General features: G+C 30.7%; 1 protein-coding gene across 2 annotated transcripts; it reads right to left on the reverse strand.

The window, feature by feature from the left end:
* Positions 1-805: 805 nt before the first annotated feature.
* On the reverse strand, positions 806-22,715 carry LOC131846707 (girdin-like). Of its 2 annotated transcripts, none has more exons than XM_059196079.1 (9): positions 22,609-22,715; positions 19,590-19,721; positions 19,167-19,225; positions 18,751-18,907; positions 18,151-18,319; positions 5,947-6,129; positions 5,197-5,344; positions 2,696-2,792; positions 806-1,611 (listed from the first exon to the last, which is right to left on the reverse strand). In XM_059196079.1, the coding sequence occupies exons 1-9, from the start codon at positions 22,641-22,643 to the stop codon at positions 1,401-1,403; spliced, it is 1,191 nt and encodes a 396-aa protein (XP_059052062.1). In that variant the 5' UTR covers positions 22,644-22,715; the 3' UTR covers positions 806-1,400. The 2 variants fall into 2 exon arrangements, with proteins under 2 accessions (XP_059052062.1, XP_059052063.1); XM_059196080.1 differs by lacking the exon at positions 22,609-22,715 and adding an exon at positions 20,293-20,378.
* Between the last annotated feature and the right edge of the window lie 240 nt (positions 22,716-22,955).

A 22,955-nucleotide genomic window follows, 5' to 3' on the forward strand; every position in this document is an offset into this window, starting at 1 on the left:
GGTATTAATATAGCTAAATGGGTTTTAACACGATTCATTTTATGGTAAATAAAGGTGTGCTAGGTTTTTATGTTAAAAACTTTATATATATGGTGTGATTATTAATTTTATGGTAAATATCTTTATTTGTCATAAATTTATTTGTGTTAAAACCTGTTTAACGCGAGAGTTTAAAAATTAAAACAGATGTTTTAAATCGATACCTTATTACTACATTTTTATCAACTATCATATTATTTGGTTATTATTAATATTATATGATATATTTGGCTCATTCATTTAAAATAATTACAATGTTACAAGATTCCTAAGAAAGTTATATGTATATTTCATTAACCCATGTTTTCTGGGAAAAAATTATATATAATATATATATTATTACCCTTTACATTTCACAGACTTTTTATTAGTCTTATTATTTTATTAATTACAACATCCAAAAAGAAAACATATAATTTATATATAAGTTATATGTATAATTTTGTATTTTGTGTCCAGTAACAAACTGTTTAAGAAGGTACGGCTGCGCAAGAGTTTAAAAATTATTACAATTACTACTGAACACAGTTGGATGTGGTTATGATATTGACAATATTCAATTGACCTTTCCACAAATTGGTTCAGTCCTTACCAATGATGGTATTGTACCACTTTATTATCGACAAATACACAAATTATACCAATAAATTTGTCTAAATAAACCATTGTAAATAAAGATTCAGTGATTAATTCTAAATGTAAAATCTTTATACGTTTAAATGTTGTGAATACTTAGAGATCAACTGCACATTTTAAAATGTGCTGATTTATAGAAAACGATAACTTTAAAATTGGCGACACTCACAATTGAGCAAATTCTGAAATTACAGGACTAAAGTTAGGTCATTTCTAAAATTAGAAATAGTTTTCGGAAATAACCTGATTGTCCTTGACAGATGTTATTCTCTATCTTTACAATTAAAGAATAAAGTATCTAATATAATGTCATGTATTACAATGTAGGTCACGACTCCCGGGTCGAGGGTAAAACAACAAGACAATAATTTGTTGGTCCTATACTGCAATAAACAAACTGGTATTTAAAAACCTTAATGTGAGTGTTTAGTTAGTGGATTTTCAATATCTTAAATATTATATATATATTCTAACTAAATGCAATATGCAAAAGACAAAAAAATGCACCATTTGAGTTGCTTGCCAGCTCTAGACTAGACTGTAAGGATGATGATTATATATTTTTACCGTGTTTTCATGTTTTAAAAAATTTACTATATGCATAAATTATTTTAATTTCGAAATTATCAACATCCAAACGAGTCGAATATTCAAAAAGTTTAAACTTCACAATGCCTCACAGGGATTTTCGAAGCAACATGCATCATAGGAAGGAAGCTAAGTCCTTACATAGGGACATCTGCGACATATTCAATGCGGAGTAGCAGATCCATTAGGTCCTGGGGTTGCAGCCAGCGCCAGGGCAGGGCTCCGCGGCCGTCGCTGGAGCCCCGCGAGACGCACGAGTCGCGGCGACGCACCACGCCGTACAGCATGCATACCGCGCATATAAAGCAGATCACGGCGAATACTTGGAAAAGACTCTTTAGCGGTTCCCTGCAATTATAAACTAATGAGTGGTGCTGATGGTGGGAGGTAGGATATATTTCTAGGTGGATTTACACGACTAAGATAGTTCTTTAGTTGCTCAATGGTCAATGAATATACAACTCATACTGGAAATATTGATGAAAAAATTTTATTTACTAATTTGTTAATGTACTTGTTAGGCATAGGTCTAATAATTTATTACCACTGTAAGTGTACTACTTATAGATAAAAACTTTACTAAAAGTAGATTAAAAAATACTAACAAATGGGTCATTGATGCTATAAACTTTTTTATAAAATATATATGGTTTAAAAGTAACTTTAAATTTTAGCGTTTAGAATGTAATTGTAATAATTGATATGTTCCTTCTATTTATTTATATTTATAATAATAAATAGAAGGAATAAATAAATTATTAGAATACCAGCTGAGTTTCTTGTCAGTTCTTCTCATCTCGAAATCATTCCGAACTGACGGTAGATTTGACATATCATAGAGTCTGTAATAGATCTACATAAATAAAGATCTTAAAGTCTGAAAAAAAATTTGAGCTTCAGTGCTTACTTGATATTGCAGCACTTCACATGTTCACATTTCGCAAGGTTTATACAATTCAACCTAGCAAGAGGGAACCTACCGCCGTCAAATTAATTTGATCTGTTATCGTTGTTTCCATTGCCCAGGACCATTGTGTCTTTTTATTTAGATACCCCAAATGATGGTTGACCTTTCTTATTTACCTTTACCACTTTACCCTGTCCTGGACGTAGTCCATTACCCAAAATTAATTTGGAATATTAATTTTGGGTAATGGACTACGTCCAGTCCATTTATATTTAAAATCTTTTTTGGGTGTCAACCCGACATGAACTGAATACCTTTGAAGTTGTAATCGTGTACTTTTACTTAGTGAAAAAAATTTAAGCTAATGCTCTTTTATTTCTAATACGAAAATCTAATACAATTTACTATTTATGTTTGTAATGAAATTACTAGCCTTCATTTTGGTAGGCATTATACTTTCTCTCTCTCTATGTTTAAGATTCGTCAGGAACAAGGCCGCTAAATCCAATATAATGTCATACACACCAGAAATACTTCCTCAGACTTTTGTGGTGTGCGATCGCTTTACGCTTCTCACAATCCTCACAAGACACCTGCGCTTGCGTTCCTACTGAAGCTGTATCTGTTAAAAAGGATACAAAATTAGTTTCCGAATATATGACATTATTTCAACCACTATCTACAACAATTACTAAACAAAAATATATCAAAAACAGATCTAATAAAGGGATCTTATTTTATAGTACAGTTTTTTCTATTTGCCGTGGAGCATGAACCCATGAATCCCAATATTATTTTAGAGTTGTTGCTAAGACTTTCCTCCTGTACAATAGTTTAATTTTACAATAGTTTATTATTACATTTAAAGTTATAATACTAATTGAACCGTTGATAATTTCGCGCATCATTTACGGAAAGCATCTTTATATTTAAATAAATTACCAAACAGTTCTATCAGGTTTTAGATTTCAGTTGATATGGTTACCAGTAATTAGGTATTTTAAATAATAGAACGAATGCATCTAATAGTCTAAAATATGAATCTATACATCAACTTAAATTTCGCAAACACAAATACAAGTGTAATAAAAATTACTATGTTTTAAACTGATTGATAAAAAAAATCATCATAATAAGCATGCCAAAAAATAAACAGTGTAATAAAAAGTGAATGATAATTAGATCAAGTAATTCAGCAGATCCTGACATTACGATACTTAGTGGAGACGAAGGAGTTATCCTTCTTCATCCCTACTAATAATTGTAATGTTGTAATTATTTTAATACTTACCAAATTACACTACTCCCACTTTCAAATTCTACTCGATCAGTTTACATATACACAATAGCCGTCTTTACACGTACGCTCTTTCACGCAGGAAAGAATGTGCATGTAAATGTAGACAAAGAAAACGAGATGGACTGCGGGACGTAGACAAAGAAAATGATAAAGACTGTGCGCACTGCCAACTCGCATATACCTGCATTCTTCAATCGTCAAAACGATGTAAAATGACATGAAAGATACGCGCGAAAGAGTGAATACAATTACTCATAATAGCGCGTGCGGGCTTTCTGGACTAAATCGCGAACGTTCCTGATCGCGCGTGAAAGAACATGTCGTGTAAAGTCAGCTATTAACTAAACATAATTGTACATATGAATTGATTGAGATTAATGAACAAATAAATGTTGACTCTGAGTGAATAGACGACAATTGTAATACCAACTAAACTACTATACTATACAAATAAACTACTCTACCACCTTAACAAACATGACGTCACAACTAACAACATTAAAACAAACCAGGAAAAATTACCAAGTTCAGTTTGGCTCTGAGTAGAACATGTATCACACAAGAAGCCGTAATCAGTTTGAGTCTGAGCATAGCATATATCATAATTTAAGCTATTATTACTTTGACTTGGTGATGAGCAGGTATCACACATTAAGCTGTTAAAGCTGTTAATTCTATCTCTTTGGTTAGCACACAGATTTTCAAAAATAACCAGCTTGGACTGCAGATCATCCACAGTGGATTGCAATAACACATTCTTATCACTTTCCTTTGCAACTAAGTTCTGTATAATGTTCAGATTATTCTCATATCCATCGAATTCATTCTGCATATTGGATATTGTACCCTGAGATTTTAATATGTCACTCTCTAATTTCCTAGTGTATGTTTTCATATTTTCACATTGGGTGCACTTAATAGGTACAGTTTCTGTGTTATTGATATTAATACTGTCAGTTTGACTAGCTGTACTAATGTAAGTTTCTATTTTTAATTCACTATTGGTTTGGACAGCAATATTTGCATGTATCTTTAATACATCACATACACAAGTCTGTGTTGCAATACTTTCATATAATTTCGTTACAAAACAATCACAACTTTCTGTTTGTACTCCAACATTACATAAATAACTTCTAACATTTACACAGTCACACGTTTTATTAGAAACATCTACGAAACCGTCATCTGTCTGAGTGCCTATAGTGGTCAGTGAATTGTCAAATGCTTCTTTACATTTGTCACATGTGAAATTTTCAATTGTACAATTATATCGCGATTTGTTGCAAAAACTTTGTCGTATTTCATCGAAGAGCGACATGTTGGTCGCGCGTCCTTGGTCTTCTTTTAAAGCGTTTACAAACGATTCTTCGTCTAATAAGCGGTTGTCTAGAATATGCGAATTAATATATCAATATATTAGATTGAAAAAAAAATTAAGAAGAGTTTGAAATGTTCCTATACATGACACATTTTATAAAAGATTCACGATGTTTTGTGTTGTCAAGACTTAAAGATTACAAAATTTGGAAAATAGACTTTAAAGTTATAACTAATAAAGTCAATTACCTAATTATTTCAAAATATAGTTAATGAAGATAAAAATTCGGTATCACATAGTTACACATCACAAGTCATATTAAATATAGTATCTTGTCTGCACAGAGCCTAAGCATAATACATTGCAAACATTCACGTCATGCAATATTGCTGAATTATTTAGTACCTTGTGAGAATCTACTGTCGGCGTTAAGACTGTCAAGTGCATTCAACATCTGGTCTTCTGTATAACTGATGTCTATGGACCGGTCTATTTTCAGCTGAGTCTGGTTGGATTTGTTCAGCACATCTGTTAACTCCATTTCCAGATGTACCTGAAAATAAAAAAAGGAATTCCAAAAAACCTTCAATCATAATTTGTTAAAAATTATTTAAGATCCTTTCTAATATGAATACAAAGAATACAGTTCAATTTTTATCTTCTCACTTTTTAAGTTAGAGTTGAAAAAGATAGATATTGCCTATGGCAATACAATGGGATCTAGGGTAGTATATGAAAAGATCCTTAGCACATATTTTTTTGTCTATGGTGTGATTAACACATTATATATATATGTGTCGTTGGTTAGATAGAGTGAGAAGAACTTCTTAGCATCCCATGGATTCACCGTTTATATTTAGTACTGTAATCAGTGCTCCAAATTAAGATTATATTACTATTCAAATAAAAAAATATTGCAATGGTGATGAATCAGTTCAACTTCATATGAAGTCCAAAGAAAAATGTACTTTTACTTTATCAATCATCACTTACTAAATATTCTATAACAAAACAGGTGTGAAGAATGAAGTGCAGATAGTATCGTGTGGAGCAAAGGGAACATACAGCTGCCTCCATACACAATATGTACCATCCCCCATCTTTCCATGTTGATACGTAAAATAGATACAAGATGAAAAGAGATAGCAACATTACTTTTTCCTTTATCAACTGCTGCATAAACTCCTCCTGGTCCTGTAGCCGCGCGGCGAGATCGGCATGTTCTGTTTTGAGAGTCTCATTCTCCTCCAGTAAGGACGATTGTCTGCTCGCGTACATTTCGTTGATGCGATGACATTCTTCTTTGGATTTTGTCAGTAGTTCTTGTAGTATTTGTTTCTATGAACATAAAGTAATATTAATCTTGGTACTGAACAATTTAGATTGTAGTAATTTTTACTTATATATAATGTGATAGATAAATATATATATGAATAAAGTTTTAGTATATGCATACATATATATTGAAGTGGGAAGAGGATTGTTAGTAATGTGGACTGATAACCCCATTGCTAGTAATGTACCATGTCATCTCCAGCCTGTTCTTCCTGGAAACCATCATGATAAATTCCTCATGAATTTGTCACGATGGGCTAACTGACCTGACCTCATGTCCATGTTATCATCCTCCTCTGTGGAGGCCCAGCCAGCGTAAACCGTTAGCACAGGGGGTTGCAGCATTACACTATCACCCATTAATATATATATATATATATAAACACCTCTTTGGGCACTTTGTTGATCACGCCACAACCTACACACTTGCTGATTCCACCTTTTGCACTGAATAACTTGACCTCTATCGCGTATATCTCAGGCGGTATGGCAACGTCGCATTCTATTTTGCGATGTGGCCATATATATTCGTCGATAGTACGATATACTCGACACTTTTTTTACTAATAATTCGTGACTGAATGGCTCCGAACGGCTAAATTTTTGGTATACACAAAGACTTTTTGGCTCTGAATATATTCCAAAAATCAATTAATTATGTTGATCACTTTATATACTCGTCCTTACTGCGATACTTATTTTCATCCGAATATATATAGATACCGTAACGGTCTATCAATTATGAATTTATTAATTTACTAATGTAGATATTTTATATTCGCAATGTTCCATACATGCAAGCTCCAGCAACGGTGGAGGCACGGTCCCCCCTGCACCGTACACCGCACCCCGCGCACACAAACAAATTAGATATTTTTTGAATACACAAAGACTTTTTGGCTCTGTATATATATTTCAAAATTCAATTAATTGTGTTGATCACTTTATATACTGGTCCTTATTGCGATACTTATTTTCATCCGAATATATATAGATACCGTAACGGTCTATCAATTATGAATTTACTAATCTAGATATTTTATATTCGCAATGCTCCATACATGCAAGCTCCAGCAACGGTGGAGGCAGGAGGGAGGCAGGGGGGACCGTACACCGCACCCCGCGCACACAAACAAATTAGAATAAATTAAATTCATAAGATTATTTATATATTTCGACTGCCTCGGTGGTCACACCGCTTTACATCCGATGGTCGCGGGTTTGATTTCTCGCACGGTGCAAACAATTGTACTCATCGGTCATCGATTGTTTTCATCGGTCTGGTTGTTTTATATGTATATTATATATGTATTTACAAAATAAAAATATCTATTTATATCAGTTCAGTATCAGTCTGTGTTAATTGTCCAGGGCTATTTATTATATTTTTATAAACGGTTACTTATCTTTTTCCATCGCACCGCTCGCTATCGACAGTGAATTCATAGAAATATCACTCTAAAAACAAAAATAGTTTTGTGTTTTGTATTTCAAATACTAAATGCAAAATAGGTATTTTCAAAATACTTTTTCAAAATAAAGTACCTTTTGAATTTTTGTCCAAACCTCAGATATTTTATTTATTTTAGGTATATCAATTATTACATAGTGTAGTATAAAACAAAGTCGCTGTCGCATCTAACAGTACATAAACAAAGAAAGAAGACTTTGGCTCTGATACCGTAACGGCCTATGAATTATGAATTTATTATACCTAATCTAGATATTTTATATTCGCAATGCTACGTACATTGTAATATCCGCCTCCATTCATTGTAACGGTGGAGGGACTAAATAGTTGAATAAAACTGAATAAGCAGTTGCTCCACTCTATAGGTACTGCGTCATCGTCGTATGCTGTTCATTTTTTCACTCGTTTTGGCGCCAAGAGAGGGTCACATAGTCGTGGTCAAGTTAAGAACTTATAATTTAATTTTGATAACAATAGATACAAGTAAAAAGTAGGTATTATATTAATGTACGTAAGTACTGTACTTAAAAATATTTATTCTTTATTGTACATTTGAAAAACTTAACACTTAAGGACTTGTGTGTGACATATACACGTACATACTGCCATTTTCTCTTAAAGACATCCAGAGAAGCACTATTTATCAAATACGCGGGGTGCACCGACCTTTGACCTTATACGCGCTGTACACCTGATTCGCGCGTAACGAATTACATTGCTACTTTTTGGTATTTTATAGTCGATATTTCACTATAAAATATTATTATTTCTTTAGATTATGACATAATAACATAGTTTACATGATTTTAAGGGAAACATACGATAAAAAAAATTCCCGTAAAATGTAAAAGATAAAAAATGGTTATTGTTGGTTATCCTTAAGACATCTCAAAGCACTAGACAATACGCATTTTCATTAAACAGTATTGTATTTTTTTTATTTCTTTAACTTTAATGCACAAAAAAATTTGTACATGTGGCGGACTTAATATTTTGCCGCGTTATTTACCAGGCAACCATGAGTGGTGCAGCGAAAGATTATTGGCGGTGCACTAATATAAATAAGAAATGTCAAAAAAAGATTTATAAAGATAATAAAGATAAGCAAAATGTAATTTCTATAAAAAAATAACAATATACATACATAAATATATATGTAAATATAACCCATAAATGTATAAATAAATACATAATGATCCGATAATCAAATTATAAGTACAGTCTCAAATTGAAAGTAAGAAAAACAGAAAATATAGAGAGAACTATAGGGATATAAAAGAAAGATGTGAAAAAAGGAGAAGGACAGTAAAAAAGTTACAAATTTAAATAATGTTCCCGCAATTTCTGTTTAAATGAATTTATTACATTATTATATATATTAGGCATACGACTAGCCTTATGGCTGTTCCTTTTTTTTCATCTATACATCTATACATGTAAATAAAATTTGAGTGTCTGTTTGTAATATTGAAATAACCGTTTTTTACTACTTGCATATGAATATAAATACGGTATACACCAAAATAACATATTTTACAAGTTTTGTCTGTCTGTCTGTCTGTTTGTTCCGGCTAATCTCTGAAATAGCTGGACCGATTTTGACGGGACTTTTTTTGGCAAGTAGCTGATGTAATAAGGAGTAACTTACGCTACTGTTATTTTAGAAAAATAAAATAAAATTTCACGCGGACGAAGTCGCTGGGGCCAGCTAGTCTATAGATATACCGAGATTTAATGTTTAAGTTACTATTATGTTGTTGACAAAATTTTACTGTAATGTTACTATTACGTTATCCTACACAATTTGTATTATTTTGGATGAATAAATAAATAAATAAATAATAATCTATACATATAAATTGGAGTGTCTGTTTGTAATATTGAAATAACCGTTTTTTACTACATGCATATGAATATATATAAGGTACATATACCAAATTAACAATTTTTATAATTTTTGTCTGTCTGTCTGTCGGTCTGTTTGTTCCGGCTAATAACTGAAGTGGCTGGACCGATTCTGAGGGTACTTTTTTTCGCAGGTAGCTGATTTATAAGGAGTAACTTAGGCTACTTTTATTTTAGAAAAATAAAGTTAAATTCCACGCGGACGAAGTCGCGGGAACAGCTTGTTTTTAATAAAAACGGTTTATTCGATAGAAAAAACATATTTTTTGTGGTACTTGAGAATGTTGAAGCCTGTTGTTTATAATATTGAAATAATAGTTTTTGACTACGAGCATATGAATATAAATACGGTACATATACTAAAATTTATTTTTATACAATTTTTGTCTGTCTGTCTGTCTGTTTGTTCCGGCTAATCTCTGAAATAGCTGGACCGATTTTGATGGGACCTTTTTTGACAGGTAGCTGATGTAATAAAGAGTAACTTAGGCTACTTTTATTTTAGAAAAATAAAGTTAAAAACCACTATAATAGCTAGTGTATAATATATTAGAGATACCTACGTGTTTTTTTTTATTGATGACTAGCTGTACACGGGATTTCGTCCGTGTGGAATTTAACTTTATTGTTCTAAAATATAAGAAGTTACATTCCACGCGAACGAAGTCGCGTGTACAGCTAGTTGTTGGTAGTCTAGCGATTTAGCTAGTATACCGCTTTGATTCCTGCTTGGTGGTCGAGGGTTCGATTCCTCGCACGCTGCAAACATTTGTATTCATGAGTATGATTGTTTGTAACGGTCTGGGTGTTTTTCTATGTATAGATAATACATATTAATTTACGAAAAAAATCTTTGTATTTGTATCAGTTGTCTGGTACCCATAACACAATGTTCAGCTAGCTTAACTTGGGTCTAGATGAAGCTGTGTAAATTGTCCTGAGATTACTATTATTACTATAATAAATCTTTTCAAATCAGCCGATGTTTATTTTTGCCATAATACGTGCTGTTACCATGTGATAATATTACGTAGTTACTGTTTGATAATGTGATAATATTACCACAGATAATATAATATTACATACAGATACCCCATCCCATACAAGAAAATGGTTCCTTCCTAACTCGGGCTATTCTTCGGGCTATTTTATTTCGCCGCCGTAGGCGCTAGATGTCGCTATATATGAAGCAGTTCGGATTACTAGTGGGTGATTAGTAATAAAGCATGAAAATAGATGGCAGAGAATTCGGTCTACATGACATCTGTTTTGCAAAGATACGTACATAATAGATATATAACTGTATCGAACTCCTGATTGGGTACAATCGAAAATTCAATGTAGGTATAATATTGTTCGCTGACAGTCTACAGACACGGCTAATGTACCTATGTATCTATGTACTATGTTACAGTTACTTTTTTACATGCCTACTTTTTTTCTCCCGACGAAGATATGTCGTAACGCGTCTGCACTAAAATCGGGCTATCGGTTAAGGAGCAATAGCTCCTTAACGAATAGCCCGATTTTAATACGGTTTTTTTATTTAAATTGTTATGTGATAGTGATAGATTTTAGCTATAATCAATTGATGTGCATATGGGTACCTCATATAATTTTCAGTGTATAATTATTTCTCAATATGTAGTTAATTATGGTAAACTGGCAATTTGTAAAACTGAAAATAATATCTGCAAACCATCAATCTGTTATATATAGGTTCTTTCAGGGATACTACATCGGTGCTAATGACATGTAGGTACTTATTTTGATGTTATACCTATTTGTAGAACCTTCGATATCTACAAACTACGCCTTTACTGCTAGTTTTTTGGTATTTATGTAAGTTGTTATTCAGTTGAAATTAAGCTGCGAAATTACAGGATATTTGGACATAACATCTATGTTCTCCGGCATGATAATGTATACGGGATATAGCGGGCACGACATGATGACGTAATGCTGTTTAATAATATATGTGTATGTATGTACGTCGGATAGCGTCGTGGTTGGATGGATCGTCAGCTTATTTACCATTTCAGTTAATAATAGTAGGTAGTAACTTTTGACAATATGGATGAAGGAGGGTAACGGTGATGATGATGAGATCAATAATGACTGTTGACGATAGTGACGGTGGTATTTATTTATGACCACCATAAAATTCATCATTGGCAGTATTCTCAACATTATCATTCATGATGATTGAGATCAAATTAATTAATTGATTAAAAAAGTAGCAAGTATTAGGTAAGTCCTTATATGACTTAAATACAAGGTTCTGGGATGCTGTGATATACTACAGTCTCTAGATTTTGTTTCTTATTAGTATTCCACGACCAAAGTCTATAGACAGAGAAATATAGATTTACACAAAGTTTTTTGATATAAATGGGAATTATTATACACATTGCATTAAAAAATATATATGATTACCATCTAATACAAAATCATTATGTAGTAAATAATTCCTGACATTTTAAATCGAATGAGGTGAAACTAACATTGCATGAACACAACACTTGAAGATCATAACATTTTCATTTCAGGTAATAAAACACTTTTAAATAATTTATTAATCACAGAATTTATTGTTAATAATTTACAATAATATTTCTTTCACTGCTTGTCTGTTATACCACTAAAACTTCAAACAATTCTGTTATTTTTATATTCTATTCCAAATAAATCAATATCAAGACATAATATTTCATCAAAATCATTTCATAATTCATTCCTGGTACACAAAATATTCCTGGATTTGTTGATGAAGCAATATAATAATAATCATGAGCTTAAATCATAAACTTATTTGCAGTCGGTTACACATAATATAATTACTTGGAATTTCTTCTCATCACTAGTCCATTGCTTTCTTACTTATTTAATTATATTATTAATTGCATTGTGATTAATAATTTACAGATTTTTCTTCTGCTTTTTTCTCTTATTTTTACTTGCATTATTATTTTATACAGTAAAATGTTCATATATATATATATATATTTCTTATTCTTTTGAACTCCTGTTCTTTACAGTAAAAATGTTATTTATCTTCATCTGAATGACTAGGAGATTTAGAATATCATCTCTTATTTGTTTAAACTTTGTTCAGTATTAAGTTGTTGATGTCAGGAAAATCTGAAAACAATATCATATACCATGTTACATTTTCATGAACTTACATGAATGAATTTACATGAAAGTAACTAAACTGTAACCTTATTAGCACAATAAACATATTATTCATACATCATATTCATTCAGTTCTAATAAAATATAAAAATAATACTACTGTTTAGTACTTTATTTTGATTAATAATTTTCTGTATTTTCTCAATCAATCAAAAATTATAAAATCATTGTTAGTTTTTTGAAGTTACATTCATAACAATAATAAAAACATAATAATACCACATTAAAGCGGTCACCAAGTACCTATGTTTATTATATTTTAATATGAAAGATTCACACGCATACATATGCAAGTTTTTAACAACTTATAGTTATACCTGGTATGAGATAATCCTCAAAGACACGATAGTTTACTAAATATTTGTAGTAGTCCTTAGACACATTTAAATTATTGAGTTTGACAAAAAAATAAGAAGTTCAATGAACTCTGAACAGGAACAATTCAAAAGTTGAAGTACCTACTTAACTTAAATGATGAAAAAAGAGAAAAAATCCAATGCTAGTGAAAATAGGTTTTAAGCATTTGACTTAAAGTCGTTTATCCTATTCTTTTATTCCTATATTTTATATTTTTAACATTTCATTTATGTTGCCAGTACTCGTTGTCATTTCGATATAATAAAAAAATATGGACCAACCTACGATTTTAAATCGATATTTTTATTTGTGATGAAATCTAATAATACAAATTATGAATAACCTACCCTCGAATGGAGATATTAAAAAACTAATTATCATGAATAGTAGGTACTAGGATCAGTAATATATCATAGTATTATGAATGATTATCGTTTCAAAACCTTGTACAATTTAGTAAGGTTGAAAATATCCTTCTACAAAAGCAAAATTCGAGTATTTGTAAAGTTTCTTATGAGTATTTTTAAAAATTCGAGGATCCTCATATTTAGCTATCAATGTCAGTAATTTAGATACCATATAACACTTGTTTATTGAGGTTTCATAAAGGTATAGCTGACCTTATATACTCTATACCACATTCAATTCTCATTCATTAAATTACAATAAGTAGGAATTAATTTTTTTAATAGAAGAACTATGTCACTAATGTCATTAATTGCTATAATTACCAGGGTGACCGCGTGGAGGTTGATATAATGGAGTACACTTGTATCAGATCAATCTAATTAATATTTCCCTCTTCAAGTTTCGAAGTTATGAGCGAACAGATAAATATATAGTACTTGCATACCTGTCAAAATCTCTCTATTTTGCCGTCGTCGAGTAAAAATTATGCATTGCAATTCGTTCCAAATAAGAGTATAATACAAAATGATGAAATTTTACTGTTTGCAAAGACTAATTAAAAGCACCATCGAATAATGCGTTGTAATATCCTGTTATTGATTATTCGAAAAAATCGATAAATCTATGCATTTATTTTTAATATGGCAACACTTTCTAAATAAGTATTACTGGAATAATATGGTTTTCTTGTTTAGCTGTTTTATATTTACTTAAACTTTTTTTATGTTTAATTTATCATAATAATATAGTAAGTACTTATTATTTGAAAATATAAAATAAACATTTAAAATACGGTGATACAAATGAAAACAGCGCCATCTATGAAAGTATTTTGGAAACAATAAGCCCCAATTAGCAATGATTAAATTGTAAACAAATACAGGGCGACAACAAAATGAGTAAATATATGAAAATTACTTTTCAAAACGCATTATTTCATTTTAACATCTATATATGACTTTTTAAAAATAGATTAAACCTTTTTAAAAACATAGTTTTGGGTTTTAAACGATTACAAAACAATGTTGAATTCCATTCGATACCAATGACGCCATCTAAATCCGTTTTTCGAACTAAAAATGGCTACTATGCCATTGATCCCCACTGATATTACGTACTTATTACTGTTTTAAATGTGATGTGTTCATTATTTATATTTCCTTTGAATTAAAGACAAGTGTATATATATATATATATACGCGCACTTAGTTGCACACTTTGTTGATCCAGCCACGACCCGTAGACACATTTGCTGATTCCACTGTCTCTCTCTTTCTACCACTATAACGGTATCGTGGCGGAACGGCAACATGTTGCCGTTCCGCGTTCCCGCGTGTTCCCTAGATAAAGTATTCGTCGATAGTACCTGTACTCGATATATATTTTTTCAACAATTTCCTGCAATAGTGACTCCGTATCAGCAAAATTTTTTAAATGCACAAAAACTTTTTGGCTCTGAATATATTTAAAAAATCATTTACTTGTGTGTTGATGAATTTATATACTAGTACATGAAGTACCTAAAATACTTGTTTTGATTCGAATAGGTAGCGATATTATGAATTTATTATACGTAATCTAAAGATTTTGACGAAATCAGAGTAATTAGTTATCTGTTAACCTTGACTTCATACTGGCACCAGTATTATCAGATGATGAACATACTCTTCGAAAACTTACAGCGGAAATATCGTGTTTGGACTCATTAGATTGGTCTCGATGAATAGAGTTTAAAAAACTTAAAATAAATGGTAAATTAGAAATAACGTATAAAAACACTCTAAGCAAAATTCAACCACTTTAAAACTTAATAATAATAATGAGGAAAAGATCAAAGCTATAAGTGCACTGAAAGTAATTGATGGATGGATTGATTGATTGATTGATATCCACACAATATTTTCAGTACTAAACAACTCTGTTTGTTCAGTAAAAGTGTAAATACACTAACACTAGTAACCTTTAATCATATTTTATATGCAAACATTACATATACAAACCCTAAAGTTTTATTTCAGAATGGCCAGTAGTTTTCAAGAAATAAGTCTTTGAAATTGTACGTGTAACTTATATATATACTAGTTTTTTCACCACAACAAACAACACCAATATGACCTAGTTAGTAGTGTACCTGTTTAGCAATTTACCACACAGATACTCCGAGTTCGAATCCTACACTTTTTTTTTATTTTTTTTTTTTTTGTTTTTGTTTTTATTTTATATTTTAATAATTAATTTAATTTATACGATTATGAATTTATAATAAAAACGTAGTTAAGTATTAAATTAATTTTACTAATTAGGAATGTACCTGTGTACCAACTTACCACACAGACACCCCGGGTTCGATTCCCACCATTGACTATTGTTATTTACTTCTTTTTGTTTTTTTTTAATTTAATATTTTAATAATTAAATTATTTTATACGAGAAAAACATAGTTAAGTATTAAATTAATTTTACTAGTTAGGAGTGTACCTGTGTACCAACTTACCACACAGACATCCCGGGTTCGATTCCCACCATTGACTATTGTTATTTAATTCTTTTTGTTTTTTTTAATAATTAAATTAATTTATACGAGAAAAACGTAGTTAAGTATTAAATTAATTTTACTAGTTAGGAGTGTACCTGTGTACCAACTTACCGCACAGACACCCCGGGTTCGATTCCCACCATTGACTTTTTTTTTGTTTTTTTTTTAAAGTAATATTTAAAATTACCTATTTTAATAATTAAATTAATTTAATCGATAAAAACGTTGTTTAATATTAAATAAATTTTAAGTGATATTAACTATTATAGCATACACAAAAAATATTTTGTAATAATAAAGAAAATACATTTGAAATGTTGTTGTGTTAATTATTTATAAGATCTTACTATATGTAATTGTTAGCTGCTTTACAATTTAGAAAGTATAATAGTTAATGTAAATTAAAATTAATTTAATACTTGACAACTTTTTGTTCGATTAAATTCATTTAATTATTAAAATAGTTAATTTAAAATATAACATAAAATCAAAATATCAAAATAATCAAAACAAAAAAAATTCTATGGCGGGAATCGAACCTTGAGCGTCCGTTTGGTAAGTTGATTTGAAATTCAAAGGCTTATTTCTTCGAAATTACTGGTCATTTTGTAATAATACTTAGGGTTCGCATACCCTTATCGGATACTACTACTACACGGAGTTTCGTCAAAATAAAATATCTAGGTTAGGTATAATAAATTCATAATTAATAGACCGTTACGGTATCTGTATATATTTGGATCAAAACAAGTACTATGAAATAAGAACGAGTATATAAATTGATTAACACAAGTAATTGATTTTTGAAATATATTCAGAGCCAAAAGGTCTTCTTTCTTTATTTATGTACTTGTTATATGCGACAGCGACGTTGTTTTATACTATACTACACTATGTAATGATTGATATACCTAAAATAAATAAAATATCTGAGGTTTGGACAAAAACTAAAAAAGTTATTTGTTTTGTAAAGGTATTTTGAAAATACTTATTTTGCTTTTAGTGTTATAGTACTTTAAGCGTTATATTTTAAGTAACAATGTTTAATTATAATTAATACCACTGCACCAACACTCCGATCGTGCAAAAAATTTAGCTGTTTCATTATTTTTTAGTTCAATTAGTGGTCTACCTAAGTCCTGGGCTAAGGGGGGGGGGGGGGAGAGTCATGACCCCCCATGACTCCCAAGACCTCCATGACGCTCCCCCCTGGATCCGCCGTTGCGTCTTCTCTTCATTCGCTCAGTAACGTTGTTACAAAAGGAAAAATTCCCGTCCAAAAAATAACAAGTATTGAGGTTTGATCTGGAGTCACGTTACTCCAGACTGATTTCTATAAATATTTAGATTAGATAGACTACCACTATAACGGTATCGTGGCATAATGTAGTAGCCCAAACGTGCCAATGAGGAAGCCCTTGGCAAATGCTGCACCCTGATTGGCCCGTTTGAATTGGATCAAGAAGTGGTCGTATGCCAAAAAGGTGGATTTGTATAAAATCGTGTATAAATCGCTTAATTATTATTATTACTCGTCGTGACAGTTGTGGCTCAAAACGGATCAACATTTATATATGGTCAGCTGGCATTAGATCAACAAAAGGCCTCCGGATCAACAAGTGAAAAAGGATCAACAAAAAACTACCTATACGGCACGTCTGAGCCACAAAGTGCCCAAGGGGATATTTATATATATATATATATATATATATATATAGAAAAAAAGCAAATATCAAATAATCACTTTATTTGTGTACAGTGCAGTCATTTGATATAGGCGAAAGTTGTCTGTTTCCATCATATGAGCAGCTGTAAGCTATGTCAGTCAAATTCAAATTCAAAATATCTTTATTCATGTAGGTCTATTACAGACTCTTATATGTCAAATCTAATATCAGTTCGGAATGATTTCGAGATGAGAATAACTGATAAGAAACTCAGCTCATATTCTTTTCAAATAAATGTTATACATATTTACAATAATACAGATTCATTTTTAAATATAAATTTGGGAGAATAGTGTGAGCACCAGCAAATACTACTGCAAAAGCAAATAGTCTAATCAGTGTTCGTAACCCGAACAGACCAGTTACCATAAGCAGCACTCGTTCACGAATATGCCGGATACGGATCACTAACAGTTATCTCGTACCTCGTTCTCGAGTGCGGCGGCGTGGTGCTGCAGCCGTCCGAGTCTTCGCGTGGCTGCGTCCAGGTCGCGGCGAGTTCTGCCGAGCGCCTGTTCGCTGCCGCACAGTCTCTCGCACGCTTCCTCGTAGTCGAGCCGCACGTGCGACAGGGTCATGTTCTCCTCGCGGAGCCTGCCAAGTTACAACATACAAACATGAGCATTGAAAACAATATTAATACGAAAACTTGACATTCATAAGTGGCTACAATGACCTACATGAATGAATGAGTTTTGATATTGTTTTTTTTATTATTACATGGATTATGTAATTTTGTATAATAGTAATAATAATACCCATGGATGCACGAATACATACAACGCCACCTAGTTCAAAGGTTGTGTTATGGTAAAAATAAAAATACTTTTTATAAGTTGTCTAGCACCCACAAGCTCTATTAAGTACTATATGTTGGGTTGCAACTCAGAATGAGTTCTTTTATTTAACCCAATAGCGTACTTTTAGTTGTATTTTTATTATAATTTTATAGTTTTATTATACCTAATTTGATTATGTTTTTCTATTATTTCAACTCTATGACAAAAGTATGAAATGTGTCTTACATATTAAGATGTCCCCTTAGTGAGTCCCGCTCAGCGGTGACGGTGGCAAGCACCTCCTCATGCTGGCGGTCGGTGAATTCGAGCTGGCTGCGTAGCTGGTGTGCCAGATGTGTCTTCTCACGCAGTTCAGACTGCAATTCTTCTAGCAGTTGATAACCTGAAAGGAAATTTAACATACATTATAACCCCAAGTCTTATAACTAAGTAGAGACCCACAGGCCCATATCTATCTATACAAATAAATAAAATTAAAAAGTCTGTACTTTCAAATTTAAATTTACATTTGAAAGTACTTACTAACATAAAAAAAGAAAACAGTTTTTGTCTGCCTGTGTTCTTGCTAATCTCTAAAACAGCTGGACCAATTTTGAAGGAATATATATAATATAGTAGGTTTCAAAACAATTATATCTTACCATCTGTGGATATTCCTGAATCAGAATCATGTGGTGCCTGCCCCATCTTCAAATTGAAACTATAACAAAGAATAATTTAATTAGTAAATATATATAATAACAGCTTATAATATTAAGCTTAAATAGTTAAAATATAAACAAAATAGTTATGATAGATCCATATTAAACCTTCATGCAAAAATTTCATAAGTAAGGACTTAAAATATTATAATTGCATTAATCTTTTGTAAACTGAAATAGAACTGAACAAAACTGAACTTTCCCATAGGACTTTAACCTATGATTTTAAACTTTAAATTATGATTAAAAAATGATTAAATGATTAAAAAACTTTCACATTTTGTTTTAATGAACAAAATGTTGTATTATACATCTTTAAAATGCATTAAGAGTATTTAGGATTATAGTATGAAAAAAAATTACCTCTCATCAAGGTCAACTTTTGTTTTCTGGCTTTCACTGTACTTATTTAGTGCAGTTGCAAGCATGTTTACATTTATTTCTGGATTATCGTGGCCTGGGTCCAATATTGACTTCAGGTGGCTATATTCTGACCTAAAATGTAAATAAATTATAAGCATAATGCAAGTACACTCTATTTGTAGGGTAATGGTTATCACCTTACCACTATAGCATTATGTATGATGTGATGAGGTATCAATACTTGATTTATTTGTTTCCTGTAGTATCTAGGTAGTGAATATATTGGGGTAATAATTGTACTACATTAGTAAGTTTATTGGATAGCTGTATGGCTTATTAGTAACACATACATTCAATGCAGAGTTGTAACATTACTGACTTTACACTGATCTTAAATTTATGTTATGTGGAAACTTAAACTAACGGAAGGGTGCCTAGTATTGACAGAAATATTACAAGTGTAGGCACATATTGTAAGGCAGGAAAGAAAAATAAAATATAATTAATAAGTCATTTAGATATATAGATAATTATTTTATTTACATTCTCAGCACACACAATAGAAAATTAATAAAAAAAATCAATTAACAAAAATTGTAACAATAAGAACCAATCAAACTATGCCACAAGTCACAAAATAAATGCTTGTAATTATTGTTTTAATATTATTATTGTAAATGAAAGGTAGATGTTGACCATTTACCTTTCTACTAACTTGATATGATTTTATATTAGTCTTTAAATGTCTGTATTTTTATATATATAAAGGCTTCTGGTTTAAAAGATGAATAACTCACAGCCATCCAGACATGTTGTAACGAAGTTAACAATTACATTAATTATGATACATAAATAATAATAACTATATGTATGAATCATAATTCATATAACAAAAAGTATTTACCTCAAGTATTAGTAAGAAATAAAAACATTATATAGTAATATGACTAACTGCAGTATGGATAAAGAAGAATAATATTATGATGTACACATACACAACTGAATGAATCAGCACTATTATAATATTGTTTTATAATATAACTAAATACATATAAAGTATGTACAATTAGTTTTTTTTTTATTTGCTATACAATCTAGAGTTTTCAATACAATATTTGTTTAGTATTTTTTAGTTTACTAATCTTACTAATATTATAACCATGAAAGTTCAAGTATAGATGGATGTTAGTTACTCTTTCATGCAAAAGCTACTGAATTTTTTTGAAACTTATACTATATTATATACGAAAAAATTGATTTTGATGAAACTGTACAGATTTATAGCTTATACGTCAGATTAACACAGGCTATAAATTTCATATGTGCAAGAGGAAATAACTAGTATAATAAGTATTATAATATAAGCTACTTTCAGTTCAGTAATCAAATTATTTATTATCAATATTAATTTAATGAGTGAGTTCTGCATTATTCTTTATCCTTAGATATTTTATCAGTACTGTTACATTTAATTAAACCACGTATTTTGTATTACCAAATGCATTAGCAATTAGATCATATTATATAACAGATTAGAGCTGTGCAATCTAACAATTACTAATTTAATATATTGTACATTATGAAAAAATTATGTGCATATAACATTATCATCATCTGCTTCTTCCTTATGCCATTTATTTGGATTTGACATAATACCATTCTCTTCAATTCATCCCTGTTTGCAGTTATCTCATTATTTATTCCCTTTCTTGCCATATCATCTTTCACAGTCCATCCATCTATTTTCTTACCTTTCTCTGCCATTACAACCATTCACATTTATATGATAACATTGGTGGTAATTGAGCATGCCATTCACATGCATATGAATAGTCAATAACCTAGTAAAGAGATTAAAAATAGGAAATATCCTGGAGCTGGATGAAAGATTTCTACCTAACTGAAATATGGCAACTTTGTCAATATACAGATCCTCCCACACCTATTTTCAAGAAACTCACCTGTGTATGGTACTCATACAGATTGCATTTAGCAATATAAAAAAAATGCATATAAATAAATGTTACTTATCAAATAAACGAATATCATTATTGTTACATAAAATAAAATAAAGTTGCCGTCTCTCCGTCCCTATGTATGCTTGAATCTTTATAACTACACAACAGATTTTGAAGTGGTTATTATTCATGGACAGTGATTCAAGAGAAAGGTTTATATGAATAATACATGTACACCCGTGCGATGTCAGGGTGTGTAGCTAGTATTATAATATATGGAGGAGGAGACCTATATCTTAAGGCAAGGTGACGAACCTAGGCAGTGAAATAATAATAAACAAAACTAACTTTAACTTAATCATCCATTATAAATATATGTAGTAGCATATATGTAAGATGTAGCATAAATCAGTGATAAATATAAATAAAAAATAAAATATATACTATTGAATAGTGTGAATATGTGCATTTTGTAATCTGTAGCAATTCAGACCCTTTACTAGTTTGTTAATATTAGATTAACAAACTAGTAAAGGGTCAAACAGTGAATAAAAGTTTCTAGTCATAAAATGTAAAACTTTCAACCCCATATGACTATGAGTGGCACATGACTACTAACCACTTTGGTGGTATTAGATAAACACAATAGACCATATGTAAAGCTACATGGGTTGTGTATGTTACATTTTTAATCATCTTAACTAAACATTTGTGTGTTCATTTTTTAAATTTGGAATATAGATTGTATGAAAAAAAAATAGTACTGAATATTTGTTGTTGAAATTCTTATATGAGGGTTAATGTAAATTAAATTGCCACTTGTACACACAAAATGAAGGTCAATTTTTATAGTTTGCTAGTATGATGGAACTGGGGCAGGATGTTTACATTGGAGGGATACTATAAACTTTACTAACAACAGTACTCTATTTATAATACAAGTAATGAAATGTTAAAGTTTACATCATATTTATAAATGTATTAATTGTATTAAACGTCATAAATGAAATAAGCATTTGAGTAACTAAATACACGTAATAAACCTGAAACTGTAAACTTACTTGTTCGTTTTGATGAAAGGAGCGAACTTATCCATTAGTGCATCAACGCGCAAATTACTCGAGCTATCAGCGCCGCAGTATTCAAATATTTGTAAAGCAGTTACAAAATATTCTGGAATACAATTAAAATAACAGGGTTTAATAAAAAATTGGAGATTATTAAAAATACAAATATCAACGCGGTGATATTTAGATATATTCTTACCGTCGTTATTTGACGCGTCCATTTCTAAATTGTTATTAACGAACAAACTTTGAATTAATCAGGTTATCAATCAACGCGTAAATTATATCATACATGTACGTTATGGAATACACTGTTTGTTTTTCATAAATGTGTATAAATA

The sequence above is a fragment of the Achroia grisella genome, unplaced genomic scaffold, assembly GCF_030625045.1.
Source record: "Achroia grisella isolate CSIRO2021 unplaced genomic scaffold, CSIRO_AGI_Agris_v1 utg512, whole genome shotgun sequence".
NCBI lineage: Eukaryota > Metazoa > Arthropoda > Insecta > Lepidoptera > Pyralidae > Achroia > Achroia grisella.